General features: G+C 38.2%; 1 protein-coding gene across 2 annotated transcripts; it reads right to left on the minus strand.

Annotated features, from left to right (window-relative positions):
- Nucleotides 1–397: 397 nt before the first annotated feature.
- Nucleotides 398–24,129, minus strand: HDAC2 (histone deacetylase 2). Of its 2 annotated transcripts, none has more exons than XM_005154695.3 (14): nt 23,933–24,129; nt 16,561–16,673; nt 16,002–16,119; nt 15,020–15,094; nt 14,587–14,725; nt 12,490–12,631; nt 8,654–8,746; nt 8,434–8,542; nt 6,880–7,020; nt 5,298–5,406; nt 2,689–2,819; nt 1,700–1,855; nt 936–993; nt 398–725 (listed from the first exon to the last, which is right to left on the minus strand). In XM_005154695.3, exons 1-14 carry the CDS (start codon nt 23,982–23,984, stop codon nt 695–697), a joined length of 1,467 nt encoding a protein of 488 aa, XP_005154752.1. In that variant the 5' UTR covers nt 23,985–24,129; the 3' UTR covers nt 398–694. The 2 variants fall into 2 exon arrangements, with proteins under 2 accessions (XP_005154752.1, XP_030909818.1); XM_031053958.1 differs by lacking the exon at nt 23,933–24,129 and adding an exon at nt 21,880–21,903.
- Nucleotides 24,130–24,684: the final 555 nt, after the last annotated feature.

Consider the following 24,684-nt stretch of genomic DNA (forward strand, 5'->3'; position numbering starts at 1 on the left):
GAAAAGGTTCTTGGACAGTACAAGGCACATGACTGCAGAGTTTTAACTTTTAAATTAAAATTCAAGTCCATTCAAGCACCTTATGCCAAGGTCTCTTCACCCATTTATTCAGCCTGTTCAAATTTCATGTACTTATATTCCCATACATTTGTTTGCACCCCACACAGAAGACAGTGAAACGTGCAGAGTCAATGAAAGCCCTACAGTTCAATTTGTCTCCTCTCCAGCTGTCCATTTAACTCCACTGCTTATTCACAAGCAAGTGTAAGCCTGCTTATTTATATCCAGTTTTTCCTCTTTGTAGTTCAATGAAAGACAAAGGACAACCAAGTACAATTTTTCTTTTTTTTTTTTTTTTTTTTAATAAAGATAGAATTACAAAAAAGGTAAAATCAGCTCAGGAAAGGCAAATTACTTTAATAGATCAGTTTAGACATTTAACATAATAACTCACATCCATTTTTAAATACTATTACATAAAGCATGGTGAAGAAAAGAATTTCTGCCTCATAATTAGAAAACTCACAATACAACTTGCCAAAAACCAGAACAAAGCCGTTTGAAAATAAATACGGTCCATGCCAAATAGTACAAAATGAAATCAGCAGTCTCTCTCCATATGAAAACTTTTCTTCTTTTAGATATTCTCCAACTCTAGTATTATGTTCTGCAACTGATGAGAGCTATCTTTTGTTCAAGGATTGCTGAGCTGTTCAGATTTTGCTCTGCAAAAAGGCAAAAATAACCTATTAAGTTGTTTCATTTTTCAATTAACTGCTTTAGAAATGTTATTTTAATTACTACTGTCATGAGTCTAAAATACTTAGTATTATGAGGAACTTAAAGTGATCTCTTCAGAATTTAAGATATTATAAAGTACTGATTTAAACAAACACGCTCCAAAAAGGTGACACTCATTATTAATTAGTGTTTACCCTTTGGCATCTGTCTTTTCACCACTGCTGTCCTTGGATTTATCCTCCTCTTTAACATCTGAAAAATAACAAGATTGTAAATAATTCAAAAGATGCAAGAAAACCTTAAAATACTTTGGGAGGAAAAAAAGTAACTTTTTTAATCTACTCCTAGTCAGGGTTAATTAGCTTTTAAAAGAAGTCACTGGTTACATATGAGCACAGTGCATGAACTGCAGCCTTTCAAAGGAGTGATGGGAGCACTAAGCCAATGACTCAAAATACCCCGAGGCAAGGTCTCTCTTGACCAGCCATAATGAGGGTATGCAGTAACAAAACCTGGATTTCCCCGCTATGGTAGTCTTGTAGCCTTAAACCACAGCCTGTTCCTGGAAAAGTCAGGAGTCCTTCAAATTACACTATATCCCATCCCACTTCTGTTTCAGAGAAAGTCAGCTGGGACCACCCCACAAAAGCAAACAGGAACAAACCCTTTGTCTAATGTTTTTAAAGCAAGAACTTTAATCACCATTTTCATTAAACTATACAAATCCCTGGCTGTAAGATTTCAAATTTGTGAGGAAGCAATAACTCTTGGCAGAAAATACTACTCTGGTCTGAATAGCTGCATGTTGAAACTGACTTATTTAAAATAGATGTCTTAAATATGATGTAAAAAAATCATCTCAACAGCTAATTAACTGTTAAAAAAAATGCATCTTTCTCCTGGAAGAACTGATATCTGCCGTTCTAAAATGTAGGATGAAATCACACCGGAGTCCTACCTGCTTTTTTGTCCTCCGTCTCTTTTTTGTCTTCCTCTATCCTGGCTTTCTTTGCTCCTTTCTTATGATCTGCAACATTTCGTCGTCCACCTTCCCCTTCATCTTCAGAATCTGAGAATTCTTCATCACAGGCTATGCGCTTATCAGATGCTCGAACTAGGATTCAGAATTAATTTAATTGAGTATAAAACTCAATTACAAGAGGTCTAACAAAAAAGAACTATCAAATTAAGAAATATAATCATTCAATGTTGATGAACCAAATTATGGATGCAAATACTACCTTTCAAGATATTCTGGGACTCTCACAATGGCTTATGAATACAGCTTTATAGAGACACAGGGGTGGATTGGGAGTATTTTAACAGTTAACAAATTAATTTCAAATACTGAAAACTATATCACAAGAGAAAACATTGTTTAAACAGTTGAGAAAATGGACAGTGCATCAATAAGAACTTAAGATGGTTTCAATCACCATCAAAAAAGGTTAAATGTATTAAGAAACTCTAGCTGAAAAAAGGCTGATGGTAATGAAATGAAGGGTAGTGTTGCAAATGTGGAAAACCTTTCCCCCAAAAAGTGAATTTTTTTTGTTTCTTTTTTTAAGCACTTCACATTATGGAGAAACATGCCTATTTTCTGTGAATAGCAGAAGACAGAGGCGAAATACTGTGTGCCTTCAGTTGAAATTCGTCTGAGACTTCTGGAGTATCTAATTCAGATTTGCAATAGCCAGTGTTTCATAAGAATTTCAAAACCCCGTACTCTTTCAGTGCTTCTTTAGACCCCTTTAACAGGTTTAGATGTCTGCACAGATGCCACCTTAAGATCAGCAAAACTAACACATCAGTGGCAAATTTTTTTACCCAGGAAAAAAAAAAAAATGCCAGTCTTCCAATACTACACTACTAGGACTAAGATTTAGACCAGTTAAGTCTAAAATGACACTACTCGCTCATGCTCCATCATGAAAATGTATTTCTTACTAGAAATGCGTTTGTCTGGATCTTCTCCATCCTCATCACCACTGTCTTCGTGAACAGCATCTTCAGGAATGGCCTGCATCTGTACACCAGGTGCATGAGGTAGCATACGCAAGTTTTCAAATAAGCGTTGCCTACAAGTAACAAGCAAGGGAAGTTATTACTATACAAAAGTAGCTCCTCCTTGGATTTTGTATTAGATTCTGAAAACTGAGTTCAAGGTTCACCTGCTTTGCATTACAGTTGCTGTTTCACTGTTCAATTAAAAATAGGCATGCCTATTTCAGAAAGTTTCCATCCCTAAGAGATCATTAGTATCCACAGTGTACTGGAGCATCAATTTTTCTGATCTTCTTAAACACTTATTTCAATCAACTTCCACCTTTAGTTCCACTCAGGGTCAGCATAAGTCCTGGCCACATGGGCTGAATCAAGTGACAGTATTACTCTGTTTGTAAGTAGGAAGCTGAATAATAAGCTACCCTCTAGTTTCTCAGAAAGTCGGACTCTTTAAGCATAAAGACTTCCCAACTACATGTAGCGGTGATACCAGGGTCAAAAGCAATCCATCTGCATAAAATTTCCTGTTGTCCATTTCAGAGAGAACAGAGAGGCATATTCTCTGTCCAAGCAACCTTATACAATGGACTCCACACTCCAAAGCACCACGTGCAGGAACAGGGAGGACAATAGGCTTCTCCTGGGACTCAAGACTATAGTTACGAAGAAGTCCAAGCACAGAAAAAGGTTTGGAAAGTATCAAATATCAGCATTTATAACAACTATCTTAGTATCTTGAAGAGCCAAAGTGTAACTGGTGTTTTTCTGGAATCCTTATACTCTTCGCCTCTGTTTAAATCACATGACCTGGCAAAGGAGTTTTGCCAATCCAGGGAGTCCCTAATGCTAGGTCTCTAAGAAAGCATACAGCTAACTGAAGGAGGATTCTCTGAAATGATGGGTTATTGCTCTTCTTGTGGGTGCCAATATGAGGATATGAGATCATACCTCTGTCAATACAAAACACACAATCTGTTCCCAGGAATGTGTTAAAAACCAAATTTTGCACGCTACTCGCACCACAAAAGCTCAACAATACACAAATATATAGCAAGCAGCCTGGCAGATCACCAGCTGGAGCACTTACACTACCACAGAGAAATTTTGCAGAATTCCATCAATGAACAGATGGGTGTGTTCCCCCTTCCCTTGCACATTATCAAAAACTAACTCCCTTTATTTGACTATGATTTATATATTTGTGTTATGAACACTGACATATAGAATCATAGAATAGTTAGGGTTGGAAAGGACCTTAAGGTCATCTAGTTCCAACCCCCCTGCGTGGACAGGGACACCTCACACTAAACCATGTCACCCAAGACTCTGCCCAACCTAGCCCTGAACACAGCCAGGGATGGCTCATTCACAAGTTCCCTGGGCAACCCATTCCAGTGCCTCACCATTCTTACAATAAAGACCTTTGGTATATCCATTCTAAACTTCCCCTGTTCAAGTTTTAACCCATTACCCCTTGTCCTATCACTACAGTCCCTAATGAAGAGCCATCCCCAGCATCTTTGTAGGCCCCCCTTCAGATACTGGAAGGCTGCTATGAGGTCTCCACAGAACCTTCTCTTCTCCAGGATGAAAACCCCAACTTGCTCAGCCTGTCTTCATATGGGAGGTGCTCCAGTCCCCTGATCATCCTCGCGGCCCTCCTCTGGACATGTTCTAACAGTTCCTTGTGTTTTTTATGTTGAGGACACCAGAACTGCACAGAATACTCCAAGTGAGGTCTCACGAGAGCAGAGGAGAGGGGCAGGATCACCTCCTTCGACCTGCTGGTCGTACTCTTTTTGAGGCAGCCCAGGATATGCTTGGCTTTCGGTGCTGCAAGAGAACACTGCGGGCTCATGTTAATTTTCTCATTGACCAATACCCCCACGTCCTTCTCTGCAGGGCTGCTCTGAATCTCTTTTTTGCCCAAACTGTAGCTGTGGCTGGGATTGTTTCGACCCAGGTGTAGGACCTTGCACGTGGCATGGTTAAACTTCATAAGGTTGCCATCAGCTTGGCAATGAGCACTTACACCATGTGGATTTGTCAAACCAAAGTCACTCAATTGCCTGCACACATATTGCTATCTTTCCATGGTTTTGGGTGTCCAAGCTCACATGTGACTTCTTATTTTTACAGCTGACAGGTACAGAGGATGGCAATCTCAGTTTGTGTTTTGACATGGAGCTGAGAATTAGAAATCCTAATCATCACGGCACACCAGCCTCCTTCCTGGTGGGATAAACTTTCCACAAAGTTATAAGGGGAAGCCAAGTAAAACAGTCTAGAGGGTGGAAAATGTAAAAATGCAAGCTGGGTCTTAAATTTTCATATTTATAGGCATAGGACTTCACAAGCATATATACTGTTTGTAGCAAGAGACTTCTAAAAAGTTCCTCTTACAGAAGTGAAAAATATATGTAAAACCTATTCAGCATTTATTTTTAGATTGTAATAGAGAAAGGCATAGAGTTTTAAAAAACACCCTAACAAACCTCTAGACAAATGTGATCCATATGACCTACTTGACAAATAAAATAATCACTACTTACTTGATCTTCTCCATATATTCGGGTGTATTCTGATTAGTCATATTCGAAGGACTAATATGAAGCTTGAAATCTGGTCCAAAATACTCAAAGTAGTCATTGTATGGCAACTCTATAAACCAAGACACAAAAGACACCTTTGTCACCCGAAAAGATTTCAAACATTTTAAATTCAACAATTGTTTTAACAGGATTTTAGTTAGAGAACTATCAAACCTGAAGCATTTCGGTAATCAATAAGTAAGTACTGCCTAAACTGTTCAGTGTTTTTCCTCTGAATTATTCAGTAAATGAATTCAAATTTGTTAGCAAAATACAAAGAAAAGAGCAAGCTCTACTGCAGTCATGTTAGAACATACACTGGAACAACATACATAGATTTGAGAAAATAATTAAAAATGCTACTTCTGCAGGAAAGAGAAGATCAACTGATGATTTCTTATGGCTGTTTTCAAAATCAATCTGGTTCAAAAGGCTTAAGTGAGCCATTCAAAATATTCCTTCAGTAAAATTAGTAATACTCAATACTAAGTTGACATTTACAGCTAGCTCAACATCCATGGTAAGTGAGCACTGTACAGAGATTCAGTGATGCCCATGTCTGTTCATTTCCCCCTTCCCTCGCTTTTTATACTTGCACACACAACTGTCCCTGACTGGAACATCTAATCACCAAAGTTAAAGACTCTCATCAAAAACTTTGACTGACAAAGAATATAAATTGACATGCACAATGGAAAATATACATCTTGAAAGGTACTGTCCAAATATTCTTTTCTCACTGACAGCAACATTCCACTGAAGTCAGACAGAAACACTATGAATCCAGCAAGAGATAAATAACAGCAAAAGCTTATCAGGAAAAGCTGCAGTCCAACATGAAAAATACTGTTGACTGATATGCAACAAACCAGTCCAAATAATTTTGCAAAGAGACATTCCAAAACCATGTTTAGAAATATATTTGGCCAGAACTAGAGGGAGTGCAGGACCTTGGGGAACTTCCTTAGAGAAACTACTTCATTGTTTAACTAAGCAAAAGGAGTCCACTATTGTTTTTTTGACTTTTAAATTGTTTTAAGATAGCTTGTATAAGCAAAATTGAATAAAATGAACAAAGTCAATATACTTTCACAGTTACTTTTAAGTCACGGATACAATGAAGAAACAGTTGTTTTACATAGTAAAACAGACACCTGCACACTCATTAATTTCTTTTAAATAGTATGTCTGTGGTGCTCACCTTACTTAGATCTACCTGTTACAATCAAAATGCAGGATATATTCTATCATACTAATGACATTCATATTAAAAAGTTACAAGCAAGGTTCTGTAAGCTTTAGATGTTTTGAATTTCCAAAAAATGATCCAATCATTTAATTTTTTGCCAAAGCATAAAAGAAGACCCAAATTCTTACTTTTATTTAGTGCATAAGCTACTGAAATTTTATTGTCTAAATCCTAACAATAACTTTCTTCATTGTTTATTCTAAACAGATGCTTAGAAATATTTGCTATCTGTTCACTTAAACCCTCTCATGATTATTCTTTTAAGAAAACATTAACTTGGGTATTAATATTTACCATTAGGAATTTCACAATCTAAGGCAACAGCAGTTTCATATGTCCAGCATCGAGCAACATTACGAATTGTATATCCTCCTCCTCCCAACATCAGCAATGGCAAGTTAAAAGTTTTTACAACTTCCACACATTTAGCATGACCTGTCAAACACAAAAAGAGTTGACAATACGTGCAAAATATCTACTAAAGAGAAAAATATATAATTAACTATTTAATAGACATATGCAGTTGCACTTATCACGTAAGAACTGAATTGATTCAAGTAAAACAGAACTGTCTCCCCCTAGAACTAAGTTCAACCTCACAAAAAGTCAAGTCCTACAGATAAAAAATGTACAAAATACATTGAACATTAATTATCCACCCCAGCCTTCAGAGACTTTGCATGATGAGCTATCGCTGCTTTTCTGAAATGCTCTTAGGAAGTTTAGCATTTTGTCTTTTCGTAACTGAAGTCAACACACAGTAACAAATCTAGGGACAATTTGGCACATCAAATGCAACAGGGAAGGAAGGGAAAACAGTAAATCAGTTACTTGGTCCTTTCTACTTCTAAGTTTGAACCTGTATTAGAGGTTGCTAAGTCTTGCTTACAGAGTGAACTGGTGCAAAGACAGTACACACTCCAGGGAGATACAGCATACTGAAAGGCATCTGTAGGAGGCAGCAGCTCTCTTGGTTTCCCAGATATGTAAGATGGAAAAAAATCTGAGCTGTATGAGCAACTGAAGTAGCTTTGCCACCTGGTGCAAATCAAGAAAAGAACCCTGAAATACTGCAGACCCAACAGATACTATACTGCATTTTGTTGCCTATAAAACTCTTAATTGCCTCATTAAAAAAACACAAACCCAAGAAAATCCAGAAAATGAATGATTCAAACAGGTTGGATTCAAGGTTTAGCAGAAGTTCAACATACATGTAATGTATTATTAATTACTATCAATAACAAGAATAATATTTATGTTGCTTGCTAAATTAGCATCTCAGACCGATTTTCATAATAACTTTTTTTATAAAAGCATAAGGAATGCTGAAGAAAATTAATCCTGTAGAAGTTTATAAAAATGTTAATGTAAGGCTCAGTGCAACAATAAATACCAATGCAAACTTAGTGTTTTCATTTCAGTAATACCTATTATACACCCAACAGGTGTTTGACATTTAGTATCAGTAGTCATACTAAATGAACCATTAGGTTTTTTATTCGCCCATCATAATAAGTGTTGCAGTAGGACAACTCTTCTTGTCCTGTCATTTCAGAACATTGCTTTAAAGCTACAGAAAGCCTGTGCATAGAAGAGATTACTTAAGTGGCTAGGAAGAACAGGGAAAACCAAGCTTAACTTTTTTAGACGGACAGAAAGAAAGAGGCAACTTCTGGGTTTCTTTTGGTCACCCCTGTATAGCAAAGAAAAAGGTGATTAATCATAGTAACGAACAAGTCTTTGTGACTCCAGTCCTCACCATGCAAGTGTCTTGAAAAATAGTATGAAGGGTAGAAGTTTATATTAAATAAAAGTTACAGACAACACACACACTTTTCTGCTTACCTTTAACAGTAAGATTAAAACATCCCAGCCTGTCACCAGACAGTGAATCTGCTCCACACTGTAATACCACAGCACTGGGCTGGTACATCTCCATTACTTTGGATATAATCTATAATCAAGATAAAACACCAATTAATTCATTAATTCATGTTATGGAAATATACTCACAATATTGAACAAGCATCCTTCTAAAGAGCTTAAAAAAAAAAAAAGTACTCACTGGTTTGAATATCTGTCCATATGATTCATCATCTATACCATCTCTCATTGGAAAGTTGACAGCATAGTATTTGCCTTTTCCAGCACCAATGTCCTATATAGGCAAAGATGACAAATGTTTTATTACAAACACAGAAGTACATGATGGTATAATAGGAAAACATCTACACAGGTCCACTAAGACATTTTGTACCATTATTCATGTCTGCGAGATAAAAAAAGGTGAAACACCTTACTTGATTCCTATTCTCCCATACAATTATTTTATAGTGTAGAAGTTGGACACCAAGACCAAGTTTGCAGTCAGTATACTTGTTTTAACTCAAAGATTTAAGACAAAAAAGACAAAATGTAACTCAGCAGTTTCAGATGGTGAAAACAGTTAAGCAGAAACAGCTTACAACCTAAAGATCCCTGCTTGCCACTCATTCCTATTTCTTCCCTTTAGCTCACCACTAAGAAACTGATCCAGTACATGGAGCAGCTCTCTGCCACTAATAAAGGTGCAGTGGGGAAGATACTCAGATTTAATCTGTTCAGTTTGGCTGTAAACTACCATCAAACACCAGCTCTACAAAAAGAGCACATTTCAGGCCCAACCTGGTTGAAAAACTACAAGGCACAAATACTGAACTTATATTCAACTTCTCAACACTAGCTATTGAAATAGTCATGGACTTTTCCCTCTTCCTGAACAAAGCCTCCTTAGCATTGAAGGCAACAGTTAACATTTCACTTCCAGTAACTATCTTTCACTGGGTGGGGGGGAGGGCGTGGTGAATGTGTGAGGCAAGACAGACAATAAGGGATAGGGATGGGAGAAAGATAGACATGAGGACAGGGACAAATGGCCCAATGCAGCATATACACAATGTTAGCAGTTGATTTTTTTTTCCTTCTAGCATGTTATTATTTCATAGCATTGCAAGATTAGTGACGCTGAAGACCCCTGCTGAACTGAAAATTCTGGCTGATCTGGAGCATAACAGTTACCCAGAATCTCCTGAGTTACCTAGACTTTCAAATGCCGATTTTTCTGAGGTGACGGTGACTTTTTTTCCAGATTAAAACAGAAGCAAAAAACCCCAACCCACACAACACAAAAACCAAAAAAAAAAAAAGTCATTAAATCTATTTTATCCTAGAACATAAAATAGCCAAATGTTCACACAATCTCCCACTAAACTAGGTAATTATCTTCCAGCCTGAGCTACCCAAGGGACGTTTTCTCTAACTGATACTTGCATTGGTGATAAACACTAAAGAAACAATATAACATCATGATAGTTGCCCATTCATCAACAGATCAAATTTCCACATAGAACCTGGGCCTCTATGTAGTATTACAGTCTCAACTGACCTATCTACTTAGAATGTTAATGCTACTATGATACATAGAAAATTAAATAACTTACTAAGGACATTGCAAGTTCAGATGTGCAATACCTTCAGTAGAAAAATTAATGAATACAGCTGAACTAGACAACCTCTGTGAGCTACACTGATAGAGCAGAGGTCACAAAACCATCAGCTGAAGCATGATTTGTTCCTGCATCACATAAGTGGAACTTGATAAGCAAACTAGACCAACTAACTAAAGAATTACAGGAAAATACTTGAATGGAGCCCACTGACAAGAAATGAAGCTAAGATTTAGTTGTTAAACTTCATGTAAATAACCAGAAACAGTACTTTAAGCTCAGCAGAAACAAGTGGTGAAACACTGGCTTCCAGAAGGAACACTGACTTTTCAGAGAAATAGATCTCCCTTTAGTTCAATTAGTTTTGCACGCTCTAGAGATTGGAAAAAGCTTTTTTTTTTTTTATTATGGGGATATCATAATTGCAATAATGCTTGCTGAAGTCCGTATGCAGGCAATACTCATTTCAAAATACTAGCTAGCAGCACAGAATAAAAGTTACTATGCCTTAAGTACTGTTTCTCACTGACACTCTACTGAAAAAAAATCCCAGTAACACACAATATTAATCTATTTATTTCAACTGTGTTATCTTTAAATTCTTTGTCCTGGGTGTGGTGAGGCGAAGAGTCCATAAACTTCTGTGTCAACGGGAAGTGCCATTTCTAAAAAGCCAAGATATCTAACCCCTAAAAAAAAAGGAAAATAAATCCAGCCAAATTCAGCAACAACAGCTTGTCATGATAAACATCCTGGTCTGAGCTGCCTTTTTTTTGAAGCACCACTACCACCTTGTGGCCAGAGAAGTTAAACCACATAGATAAAACAATGCCTTATCTGATTTCTACCTAAATCAATTTAGAACACAGTTTAACAGTGCCTAATCACCATAATAATATTTGGCTCCAACAATCACACTGAAATGAAGGCTTAGCACCTCACTGATTTAAAGCTCAATTTTAATTTACTTCTGGGTCCTCTGGGTATCATCAGCACACTGGGAAGCACACATTTCAGGAATATTAGCATAAAAACAAACATCTCCATCACTTGACTCAATTTAAAGGTATTCGGAAAACAGTGAATTCTTTCCTAACGTAGCAGTTCTAGAGATCAACTTTTCAGAAGTGTTTACAATTTTAAATAATTATTAACTGTATGCATAAAAGTTCAGCCTGGAGAAGAGAAGGCTGCGTGGAGACCTTATAGCAGCCTTCTAGTATCTGAAGGGTGCCTACAGGGATGCTGGGGAGGGACTATTCATTAGGGACTGTAGTCATAGGACAATGGGTAACGGGTTAAAACTTAAACAGCAGAGGTTTAGACTGGATATAAGGAAGAAATTATTTACTGTTAGGGTGGTGAGGCACTGGAATGGGTTGCCCAGGGAGGTAGTGAATGCTCCATCCCTGGCAGTGTTCAAGACCAGGTTGGATGAAGCCTTGGGTGATATGGTTTAGTGTGAGGTGTCCCTGCCCATGGCAGGGGGGTTGGAACTAGATGATCTTGAGGTCCTTTCCAATCCTAACTATTCTATGATATTAAAGTACAAACTTGCTGACACCAGATGAGTGACTTACCGATGGAGAGCCTCTGATAAGAAGTTTAATCTAAGAGTTTGAAGCTAGGCTTAATTATATATTAATCCTAATACTTTAAATACTCATTCAAGTTGTGAAGTGGAAAATTTTCCTGTTCTAACAGACAAGAGTCTAACATGAGGAATGACTAGCAAGTTTAATATGAAGGGCCAGGAAAACTGGTTTCCATTTTAAGCTTTGCCAGAGATTCTACATCTTAAATGCTAATTCTTCACAGACCCATGCTATAAGGCTCAGTACACAACTGTATGTAAGACATACTAAAGTTCTTCAGCAATGAGCATCAAGAGAACTTCATGACATAAGAAATACTAAAAAAAATGAGTCAACTATATTACCAGGCAAATAGAACATAAGCAAATTCAAGTTGCAACTAAAGCTTTGTGATTCTAGCATGAAGATATTCTAAGATTTGAAATAATTTCTGAAGCCATGTGATCTCCAGTTATTTTTCACTGCACATGCAGAACTGAAACGCATAGCCATTATAAATATACCACATTGTCTTCCTAGACACATTTCCAAAATCTGAGCGAACTAAACTAATCATACATTCGAACTAAAATTTCAGACAAGTTATCCAGAAGTGAAGGTGTCAGTTTCACAAGTGAATAATTTAGTTCCCCGCTATCCTGGGTTCCCCCCCCCCCCAAGGTTCTTCAAGTCTATCACTCTAGACTAACATACTTTCTGAAAAGTTGCTGGTATATATTATTACTGGACACAGTTACTGTAACCTAGTATGAAAACAGTATCTACAAGCAAGACCATAAGAAAGAATTTATCATCTAATGAAATTCCATATTCAACCTTACCCTAAGGTCCCCTGTGCCTGGAAAATATTCACCATACTTATGGAATGATACTGTCATGACACGATCTGTAGTATAAAATGCTTCTTCAACACCATCACCATGATGGATATCAATATCAATATACAACACTCTTTGGTGATACCTAAAAAGAAAATATTGTATGAGAAATCATCATTATCTGTTATGTTCATAATATATCCTTACCTAACAAGGAAAAACCCAATGATAAAAACCAAACCATAAAACCCAAGATTACAATCATTTTGATTACTTTGGTAGCAGTCACCATATGGTCTTAGAATTCTCAATATAGTTTAGATAATAATGAAAGTAAATTCATCTTCATAAAAATAATTTAAGTATGCAATTATATTAGTATTTACCCCAAATTGTATCACCTCCTAGAAGCTATACCTTGTGTTTCTGTCCACACCACTTTCAGTTGTTCACATCTGCTGAATTCATCCCATTCACAGGGATTTGTTTCTGCCTTCTCAATAATTATCAGCACAGCCTACACTAAAACATCTCTTACTGCATGCTTCAGACAGCATAGTGCCAGAAGCGGGAAAAATCCGTGATCCATAAGCTCACAAAATATTAAATTTAAGTACTTATTTTCTATCTAGTTTTCTTCTTCACCTCTGTTACTTGTACAGATAGGCACATTCTTATTTCCAAGAGTACCACCCTTACTATTAGCATGAACTTATTAAACTACTGCTTAGTAGAGACCAGTTTCTTGAAGCCTCAGACAACAGCACGTATTCCTTAAATTCTATCAAGATCAGAAGATGCATTTCCATTATGCTTTGCATAGTGCTAGAAAATGTGAACCTGAGCAACCATAATTTCAGGTGGGTTAGGATTTTTTGCTTAACAAGCCACTGAACAGGACACTTCCTTATTGTATATATAACCCATAGTTATTTGAAAGTTTCTTTCCTTCACAAGTACATTAAGCTAACAAGTTTGAGACTGGACCACAGAAAATCATACAGCTTTTCTGACTGCAGAGAAAGACACTAAATACATGCCTTACATTAAAATTATGTTAACATTGACTATTTGTGGGTGCATTTAGAAATCTTTTTAATCTTTAAAAAACACTTCCAAATTACAGCTGCTTCCCCATCCCTCACCAGCAGACTCAGCTGTTACATTCACAAGAGTCAAATATCTCAAATATTTTTTTAATAAATGAGATTTATGAGTTATTGGAAGAGATACAGTCCCCTGAAGCAGCACAAGTAACACTGAGGATCTGAAATTTTAGTGAAGCATTATTGCTTGAAGTTAATTATATGACCACTTTTTCATTACTCCTCAGTTTTTTATTTTGCAGTCACAGCAGCACAGCTGTTATTTCATTATTTATTCATAACAGCCACATTAATTCACATAACAATCCAAAGAAGCTTAGTGCCTGATCTTCCCTGAATATTCCTGTTTGGTTTAGCAGTGACTCAAATGATAAGGAACAAGCAGGCATATTGAGAAACCAAATGGGTGTACGATTGTGAACATAATGACTGCCATAAGGGGCCAGAGCAGTGATCCACCTAGCTTACTATTCTGTCCCCATGAGTAGCAACAAGAGATTAACATTTACAGAATGCATGTAAGCTTGCCCATTTTCTGCAGTCTGCTACCCTCATACTTCTCCCACCATCTAGAATTACAGCATATGGGGTTCTAGAATTACAGCATATGGGGTTTTAGAGGGTGCATCATTGCTTGGATGTTTAACATCCATTTACAGACCTCTTGTCCATGATTATGTTTAATCTCTTTTTTGAATCTGTTGTTGCTGTCTGCTTCCTTCAGCTTCCTGTAGCAGCAGGCTCCACAAGTTAAGTATACTCTGTGTAAAGAAGTACTTCTAAGTATCTGTTTTAAGCCTATCTCCTATTAGTTATCTTTTCAGCTTGTCTGCATCTTCTTGCTGAAACCAAACCAGGCAAAGCTTGACATTTTCTTAATTGAAACTATACAACATGGGCGATGGAAACTCACTGAAACAGTATTAAAAACCATATCTTCAGATACTTAAATACTTGAATTTGACATTTTATCTTGTTCCCATCATACACTTACTTCAGTAACTCAAGGATAGCAAGCACAATATCATTGACATAACAGAAACCAGATGCCTCTGATTTCTTGGCATGGTGAAGTCCTCCAGCCCAATTAACAGCCATGTCTGTCTGTTGTCTGTTCAATTTTACTGCCCCAGCTGTAAAAAGACAAACACAAAAATTAAACACAGTTAGAAACTTCTAACAGCCTTTAAATCTGTTACATAAAATAGTACATTAATTTTTAAGTAAACTGATCCTAGGTCTGAACCCTTACCGAGATACTTGATCCATTTCACATTTCAGTCTGTAACTGACTTAAAGATTATTATCTCTTTCTTTAAAAAGAGACATTTCTATTCACTTCAGTTTTAAATATGCTACCAAAGTTTTAAGTTGCTGGCATAAATGTAATAAAGCTACAAAACAGCTGGCAAACAACCTTTACTTACCAACAGAGCCTCCAGTTGACAGCTGACAGAACTCAAACAGGCCATCAAATACAGGACAATCTTCTCCAACATTAACTGTGTAAGAAATGTATTACTTTTCAAAAATGCCATTCCAAATCCATTGCTATATGCATGGATAACACAGATGCAAGCATAGTTCATTCAACATTTTAACTACTCCTGCCTGAGCCTCATTTTTGTTAAATTTTATCACTGAAACCAACGTAAAGTCTTCTTAATCTGAGATGACTCTACTTTTACTTTTAGTTTCCATGAGCTTTGTCTCCTTGTTAAGAAGAAGTTAGATAATTTTTAGATTTTGGAAGAAGTCTGATTAACATAGGTTATGTTAAGAAAGGCACAACTACTTGGAAAAATAATTTGCTGAAACTAAGGCATCATAAAGAGGTTACAGTACTGCCTTTTAAATTTATAAAATAGCTGTCAAACTGCATTCCTAACAGTACTTTGAGCCTATTCTTATAATTAAAGGAATAAATTAACATATAGTGTGAACAGTAAATAATATACAGTTTTTAGTATCCAAGAGAAATGAGTATCTCCTTTTCTTGACATAAAACGTTTTCACAGATTTTTACTTCTCTTCTAAAAGCCATTATTTTTTTCAGAAAGATTTTTCATTAGAACAGATTTTAAGACACTTTCAGAAACTTAAGTTCAATCTGTGTATTAAGCCTGTAAAAATTATTGCTTCACATCTAGAATATACCCTGTGAAAGGGGAAGCAAAAATCCTTCCATAAACTTAAAAGAACATTTTTGCCAAGACGGCTGCTTTTAATAGAAAAGTCCCCAAATTAGTGTAGCTAAAGGCAGGCATATGTTAGTCTTGCTACAGTACTTTTCTAAGCCACCACCACCATGAAGCCATGTTCATACCTTTGTATTGGTAAATACTGAGTTTTAAACAACACTAACCAGCAAAGTATGTATATACAGAGTAACCTAATATTGACACTTACATCTCTGCATCTGTTTGCTGTACTCAGACATATTGTCAGGCCTTATTGATCGGAGAAATTTTATGTATTCATCACTATGGTACTTGGTCATTTCTTCTGCAGTAGCTTTGTGGGGTCGCTGATGACAAGAACAAGTTACAGAAATAATCAAGAGTGCTCTGCACAATCAGCTAAGAACTTGCTAAAACAGGTCGAAAGAAACCTAATTTGAAGGGAGAAGAGTTAAACTGATAGCATTGCTGCTTTACACAAAACATACTCTGTTGTTAGTATACAACTTGATTAATTACCCCAATATCTTCCTAACACCTCACCCCCCAACCACAGAAATACTGGTGAAAATTGTCTGTTGGGGCTCTACACTTCTTCCAGACATGGACAATAACCCCCAGTCTTCACCCATTACAAAATATTGCTTTACTTCTAACAGAGACCTCTGAACACACTACGTATTTGCTATTTCCACTTCCACTTTTCTCCTTTTATTTGTGTGAGAACACTTGAAGCCCTTTAAAACAAATGAAAATGCTCCAGTGGACATTCCATTGCTTATACTCACATATATTTCCATTTTTCTGTATAAGCCATAATTTAGCAGCAAGTTGTGGGTCATTCGAATCCTATGAGGTTTCATCGGATGCCCTTGTCCATAGTAATAGTTTCCAATATCACCTGTCAATATCACACAAATGAACAGCTATTACAAAGCCATTTTTAATTGCTACTTACAAGAATCATTCTCAGAAGATAAGCATGCAGGTATGATTCCAGTAAAAAACCCTCAAAACATAAAAAAAGAAGCTAAGAAAAAAAGGAAGCAAATCTAACAGTTTTACTACAAGCAGACAGCAGTGGGAGGGCATATGGTTTCCAATCAAAAGTGAAGAAAATAGTGGGACAGAACTGAAGAATAAATTATGGGAAACAGAACTGGAATTAAGAGAGGAGCAGAAACTACTGAAGACATAGCCATACTATACCATAACAGAGGCTGCAGCAAAGCCTACCACTTTGCAGAAGCTGATCTGAAGACACCATCCTCAGCCTGCCCATAACTACTAGCCCTAGCAGTTACATTCCAGAAGCTAGCTTTGGATCCCTTGCTGCAATCACATGCATAAACATTCCACAAACACCTGCTTGCTAGGGATCCACAGTAGTTTATTAACAGAACTTGCAATTCAGATTAGCCCAGCTCTGTCAAATTGGAGAGCAACTAGACACACGATTAATATAACAAGTTAGACACATTATTTCTAAGAAAAGAAAGGCTACTATCACAGGCTAGTAAGTTTTCCCCTAGCTCAAGTATTGTTAGAACATGCATACCTCTCTCTACTTTGAACACTGATATTACTGAGACATGAACCTCTTTAAACATAACTAGCAATCCATGTTTCTGAAACGCAGAGAATCACAAAATGTATGTCCAACCGTCAATGGCCTTCAGCTGGAGAATTCCATAACAGCTATTTGCAACAGTACCTATTATTTTTGACCAAATTTCCTGGTAGGATTAGTGAACTTTTTACTTTCGTGAATTTATTTATTGAGTTTTTACTTTTCTTTCACATCCCCCAACACGCTCTGCCTTGTCCACTGGGAACTAAGGCAACATTGTTTTCACAATGTCATACTATTTTACAAATTTTGTTAATCAGAGGGAAGAAGTAGCACTGCTACAGAACACCTTTAGTTTCATCTCTTCAATATAAGCTTCAGTTTAGGAGAAAGGGAAAATGCCAGTTGCAGTAGCATCACCAACTACCAAGAAAAGCAAGCACTACAGTCAGATAAAATCTCAAAGCACTCTCAAATCCAGCTTTCAGAGTGATGAGGAAAGTAAGGACACTTAGGAAAACAGATATAACCTAATGTAGTGCAAGATGAAATAATCTAGAAAAACAGTAACTCAACACCTAGCTCTTAGCAGTCCCATAACAACAGAAATACTATGTTTTAGCATTAAGAACTTCGAAGAACTTGGTCCTACTAATTTAGGAACTGAAGTGGATGATTAGCACTTCCTGTCAGTTATTAAGACCTGGCATCTTGCAGATACTTCTTGCAAGCTTGCAATTTTGGTCACAGGCAGGTCAAGAGCAAAAGATATTGAGAATATAACCACCTTCTTTCCTACCAGGAAAAAAAATAAATTCCCAACATCTTATGAAACAGTACAAATTTGGAATTTAGGAAAGATCTACCACAGCTCTTTGAAACTAATGATTAGAAGATGTAAACCAGCTATTTACGAGGCCTGCTTTGCTTTGTGAAATTATTAAGTCTCAGATTTACAAAACTTCAAGCTATCAACAGCTTAAAATTTTGAAATTTTTAAGGTAACAGTGACTTTCAATAACATGATGCTTTTGAGCAAACAGAATTCCAAATGCATCTGTGGTTTAAGGAATGCACACTTTAATTTTAACTAACTTCAGCTTGTATGGTTACTGACATTTTAATTTTACCCAGAACACTGACGGACAAAGAAGCAGACCATGAAGAATTATTTTCTGTCTTATGTAAAGCATAAGATCTGTTATTCTCCCTTATGTAAGAGAATAAAAAAAGCGTAACAAGCTTCCAAAATATAGTTGCAACATATCCTTTGATATACTGCAATTGATCAATTAAACAAATTCAAAGGTAAGTGTATATTATACATGCCATACTCTGCAGCATATGTACACTTAAAAAATAATTAAGTATACCTTTTAATTTTCACTTTATTTTTTTACCAGAAAGGAGAACTTTTAAAAGAATTTGCAAGTTGGTAAACTAAACAGGAGCTTATTTAACCAAGTAGACCTGTGGGTGAGTATCTAGCAGAAGCATATTAATCTTTCCATATTAGACATCAGCAGTAACGACTAACAATAGATAATAGTATACGCATTAGCAACAGGCAATACAATTTACACCTTTCAGGTCTTAGTATCACTAGAAAAAAAAAATTTGGCATTAGCCTCATAAAAAAATAAATTCAAACATATGGACAAAAAGCCCATGAAGTTTCAAGAGACTGTTGCAATGTGCATTTTAGCAGGGGTGGGGAAGGAAAAGGTACAGAGGAGGCTCCACTTTCTTCATTAGCACCTTGATTTGGAGCCAACAACACATCACAAAAGGCAGCCATCATCCTGTCCTGAAGGCAAAGGCGTCAAAAGTCTCTCCTCCTTTACTCAGTGAAGAAGATGCCCTTCCTAATACAAACACTTTATCCACAACTGAGTTAAAAAGTTCTGCTCATAGTGCCAGAAACTCTGACTAGGGTATGAGTATAGTATATATGAGTATATAAGTGAGGACAAGTGCACAAGATTAGTATTGCAGACAGTATGAGTATTTAATCTTACATTTGTCAATACAAAGGTAAAAATCATACAGAAGTGTATGAGAAATGAGCATATTTTATATCACTCACCAGTGTGGTTGCACATGGGAAGTGCAAAAGAACATAAATTAAAAAGGAAGCGGACAGAAAACATGCAAAGTAGTATATGTAGAAAATTGGCAAATCTATTAACTTTTCACAGCAAGGCTTCAAGGACTCAAATTTACTGGTTAATACCAGTAATCAGCTAAATGGCTCTCATTGAGAAGGAACAACATCTCCAGAAGTTGAATCCTTAACTGAAAAGAAACAAACTAAGAGCTAATTCTAGCATGAGCTTACTGTCCTGCAGCATTCGTCACAAGATTCAAAACATGATACCTACAAACGACCAAAAGAGCTACCTGAAAATTCAGTTGTAGCATACATCATCACATTTTGGTTTCAAATATATAAAAAAAAAAATTCCCAATTCATACAAGTCACTTGCTTAAATTCTGAAGAGAGCTACCAAATAAAAACAAACCTACATGACTCATTTAATGAACGTAAGTTTTAGGCTAGTTTTAGAACTTCCCTATCGAAGACTTCAGCAAAGTCTACAGATGTCAAATACTTCAATACATAGAAAAATACAAGAGACTACATGCCTTAAAGTAACTTCAGTTATGCATGACAAGCACACAACCAATTGACAAAAGCTGCTATGTCCCCCAAAAAGTATGTTAGTCTCTCTAGTTATGCAAACTATACCGAAAACCAGCACCTTTAAATTAGCCATTGCAGAACAGTCCTAAAGGCTTGAACAAAGAGGCAAGATATGAAATTCACTTATCTTTTTGATACTTTGTAAATTGTAAGTTACATTACTTTGTGACTTTTATACAAATAGATTGTTATATACACTGATCATATTTGCTTATTTTAAGTACAGTTAATATAAAACCAGGAGGTATTTAAGAATGGTACCAACTGCTGAAATGGAAACCACATGAAAAAAAACCAAAGAAATCTTAATAGCAGTAGTTAAATTTGGACTGACTTCAGCAATACTAATGAGTGAATTCATGTAAGGATGAATGTAAAAAAGATCATTAATGCCTGATCAGTCCAACAAACAGCTATTCGAACAGGCCTAAAATTACCTCACTAGCACCTGAAGGGCTGATTTGGGTCCTTTGTTTGGTTTTTTTTTGCTAGTTTTTAAAATCAAGCAGACAGCTTAAGATTAGCAAAGCTATGACTTCTGATCCCTGAACAGAGGTTGGACAATTCCAATGTGTTTGGAAGCCACTGTGCAAAGCACTGATGAATTTCTGTGAAACCCTTCATTTTAAGTTCATTTTATTTGCAGACATAAGCTTTAACTAGAAGTGCCAATGTACTTAAACAATGTCTGAATATAGTAGCATTCTGCCCTATTAAAACAGGTTTAGTCTCGTTTTTATGGGTGGGACCAACCACATTCTGAAGCAGATCTCAAATTTGTCATGAAGGTAGAGCCTTTTGAAAACCCATATGACATTATGCACAAGCAGCAATCTAAACAATACTGCACTGGCATGGAATGAATACACTTATTAACTGTAACCACGTTAGTCGTGCGATTCCCTAGAACTGTGCTTTGCTGTAAAAGCAGAGTTGAAAAGACCATTTAGGCCCTGTCCTCATTGCTACGGGCAACTGTACAACACACACCTATCTTGGAAGAGGCCATTCAACTACTGAGCCAAATGCTGCAAGACTGTGGCAATACCCTGGAAACATACGGTAAGAGGCTAAAATAAAATACTATATCCTTCCCTACTAGCATAGTTCTAAGCAGTGTGAAGAACAGACTTCACTAAGCTATGGCCATATGTACATTCAGACTAGAAGCATTTATTAAACATAGTTCAGACAAGATGACAAAAATATTTTATTTTAGTTCTTCCCATGGCATACTGGTGCAAATTTAAACAAAATTCTTGATGTGAGCATGATCACAAGCAATGCTCCTGCAAACTGGATGTGGCTGACAGTCTATTACAAATTGCAGAAAATTAAATCACGCTTCACCCACCCAAAGTTTTATTGGTTCCAGGTACAATGTGAAGGCTATTAAAACCGTTAATTATCAGAAAGAGTTAATACACTGAGAAAACTTGGTGACAGGCTAATTTAAAAAAGCAGTTTTATCTGACAACACTGAGTTTCACTAAAGTATGCAGGAAATTATTGCATCTTGGGAGATATGCATATATGCTTTGAGTACTTTTCAACACTTTCTAATGTAAGCTTTTAAAGAAAGAGAGTGCAAGTATGCATGGAGGGACAATTATGACAAAAAATACTCATTTGCTTCAGTTATGACAACCTTGGAGATATGTTACTACCTCAGTTGTAGTTATCTATGAGTTGAGGTATTCATGGGTTCTTCCGGCTTTGGGTTAAGATTTCCAGTGTTCCCCGTGCTTTGATTCAAGACTTTGCTGGTATAACACAGTTACAAGATACTCAGAATTGCCAGATGAGCAACAAATTAGCATAAAAAATACTTACTGCAGGTACTAACTCAAAAAAGAGTTATTAGAAGAAATTTTAAAGTATTCAGGAACAGTGTAGATGAGGCCCTCAGTGACATGCTTTTGTGGTGGACTTGGTAGTCCAGAGTTAATAGTTGGACTTGATGATCTTAAAGGTCTTTTCCAACCCAGTTGATTCTATTATTCTGTTTCCAAAAGAATGTGAGATAACTGTTGCCTTTGCCAGTAAATAGTAAGACATCAAAAGCATTCCAAAGCTGTACCTGTCACATAGAAAGCATTTTTTTTAAATCACTTTTACAACAGACACTATTATTGTTAATGACATTTATCCTAGTCTACATACTTCAGCAAAATATGTGCTACAACTGCTTTAAGTCACCATTATCCTGCCACCTTCAAACTTATTCCTTTTGCAGTTTCTCTCCCCTCTTCAGTAGTATAGCTTTTTGGCTGTTAAGGGAGTCTAATGCTAGCAATGAGTATCAAAATGTAGTGATAACAGAAAAACTGAAGCTATCAATAACTAGTAAACTTCAGCCACCTGACTTAAAAAAAGGAAAAAATAAAACAAGAAGAAAGCATATTGACGAAAAAAAATAAACCCAAAATCAAACCATATAACCATTTGCAGAGAGAAAACTTATAAACTTTCGTTGCATCTTCCTTTCAACAAGAAAGGCAAAAAGTGTTACCTGTTCCCTAGGAAAAGTAAGATCCCAGTCTCACCAAAATTATCCCTAACAGGGGCCTCCTTTCCCCTTCAGGCTGAACAAAGAATCAGAGCTACCAACAAAGAGAAGGGGGCGGCAACCATCAGTCTGCCTCCTTTAGTGTAGTAAAAGGGAAGAAGAAAAAAAAAAAAAGGCCCCACAATGTCTGCCATTTCTAAAGAACGGCAGATTTGCTACAGCAACAGACACCTTTGATATCTTAGTGGGTTTAGCCATTCGTCTTCAGTTCCAAAATGGTCAAAACACCAAAGCAATCTTAACCTCAGTTTCCCGGCTATTACAAACACCAGTCTCAGGCGCCAACGTAAAGGCCTGTTACAATACAAGGCAATTTTAAAAAAACATAAATAAAACCCTAAATCTCTCAACTAATCTGACCGAATTTGCCCTCCTAGTACAGAAAAAGGAAAACCAAATGCAATCTCTAGAAGAAAACTTCTCGCTGCTGTGGCCAGGCAGAACCACAACCAAGTTGCTACAAACAGCTAAAACTAAGCAGAAGCTTCACGTGCTTTTCCGACGTGATTGACAATGCAGATCACAAGCCGCTGCGTCCTCACCAGACAAGCGTACAAACTTAGAAGGCCTCCAAGCAACTCCAATTTCACTATTATTAAACACCTACGCACGCAACTTTCGTGTTTGGCTGGAAGAGAGGCCCGCGGAAGCCAGAACTTCACCAAACGTCCACTCCAACACATATTCACTTAGGGAGGTGGTGGGGGTGTGTGGGGAGGCAGCGACCCCGCTGCCCCCGCCGCACGAAAGCCGGAGGAAGGGGAAGGCCTCCGCGCAGGAATCACCAGGTGTCCCAGCTACACATGGCCTAGACTTTTTACAGGGGAGGAGCTAGACACGGCAGCGACTCCAGCGGCTCTGAGCTTAGCGGATGAAAGGGAGTGTCCCAACTTTTCCTTTTTTTTTTGGAGGGGGAGTACTTGGCGGGGAACAATAGGCACAGCGCTCACGGTTGGGCCCGACAGCCGCTCGGCGGCAGGACAGGCAGCCCCACGATCCACACCTCGCCCAGCTCCAACCCCAGCCCCCAACACTCCTCGCCGCCCCTTCCCCCTCGCCCGGAGGCCCCCGGGACTCATCCCCGCAGCGGGCCCGAATGCGCAGGGCCGATGAAGGGAGTGGGGCGCGGCGGCGCAGGTGGAAGCGGTGGGGACCCCCAGCCAGGGTCGCCATGGAGCCGGGAGGAGGGCTTACTCCGCGGAGAAAGGGGTGCCCGCAATGGCGGGGTACGGAGGCAGACAGCCCACCCCAGACAACCGTTGGAAAGGCTTCCCTTATCCTCACGCATACACGCGCTCCCGTGCCGGCCCCGCTCACCGTCATAGTAGTAGCAGACTTTCTTCTTGCCGCCGCCCTGACTGTACGCCATAGGGCCGCTGAGCCGGGGCCGGGGGGAGGGAGCAGGAGGCCGAGGCGAGCACAGAGTCGGCAAGGAGGGGGGAAGGGAGAAGGCGGACGCAGGAGAGCGGGAACTCAGGACGCCGGGCCGCGGGCAGCGCAAGCGAACCCAACCATCGGCAGAGGGAGGGGGGAAGCAAGCGGGACGCGCCCAAGCCGCTGCCGCCGGGGGAGGAAAGTAGAAGAAGGAGGCGGAGAGAACACGTGCCAGCGAGCGCGGTCTCTCGCCTGCTTGTCCCTGCTCTCGTGGCTTATTCACACACACAGTGCGGGAAGAAGGCAGCAGGAAGTCTTCATAATCGAATTCTTGGAGGAAACTCTCTCCTCATACACCCCCACGCTGCGCAATGGTGCGGTCCACCGGTGGGCTGTGTCCCCGCCCTTCGACGGCGCTCCCCCATGGCGCATGCGCAGAGTGTTTTCTTCGTGTGGCGGGGTACGGGTTGGTTACTGCATGGCTGCTGCTGTGGGGAGCAGGAAACGTGCATCCCAGCTCAGGGTTAGAGTCACAGTGATACCTCTCAGCCACCTCACCTGGGAACGAGCGGGTGGGAGTGCGGGGCGGGTGTTCGACTTACTATTGTGGAGGTGGGGGATTCGTATCGTGTGCTGCTCTCTTGCCCCAAAGCGAGATGTCACGAAGTCTGCCGTTATCCACAGCCAGACTGTTT

The sequence above is a fragment of the Melopsittacus undulatus genome, chromosome 3, assembly GCF_012275295.1.
Source record: "Melopsittacus undulatus isolate bMelUnd1 chromosome 3, bMelUnd1.mat.Z, whole genome shotgun sequence".
Lineage (NCBI taxonomy): Eukaryota > Metazoa > Chordata > Aves > Psittaciformes > Psittaculidae > Melopsittacus > Melopsittacus undulatus.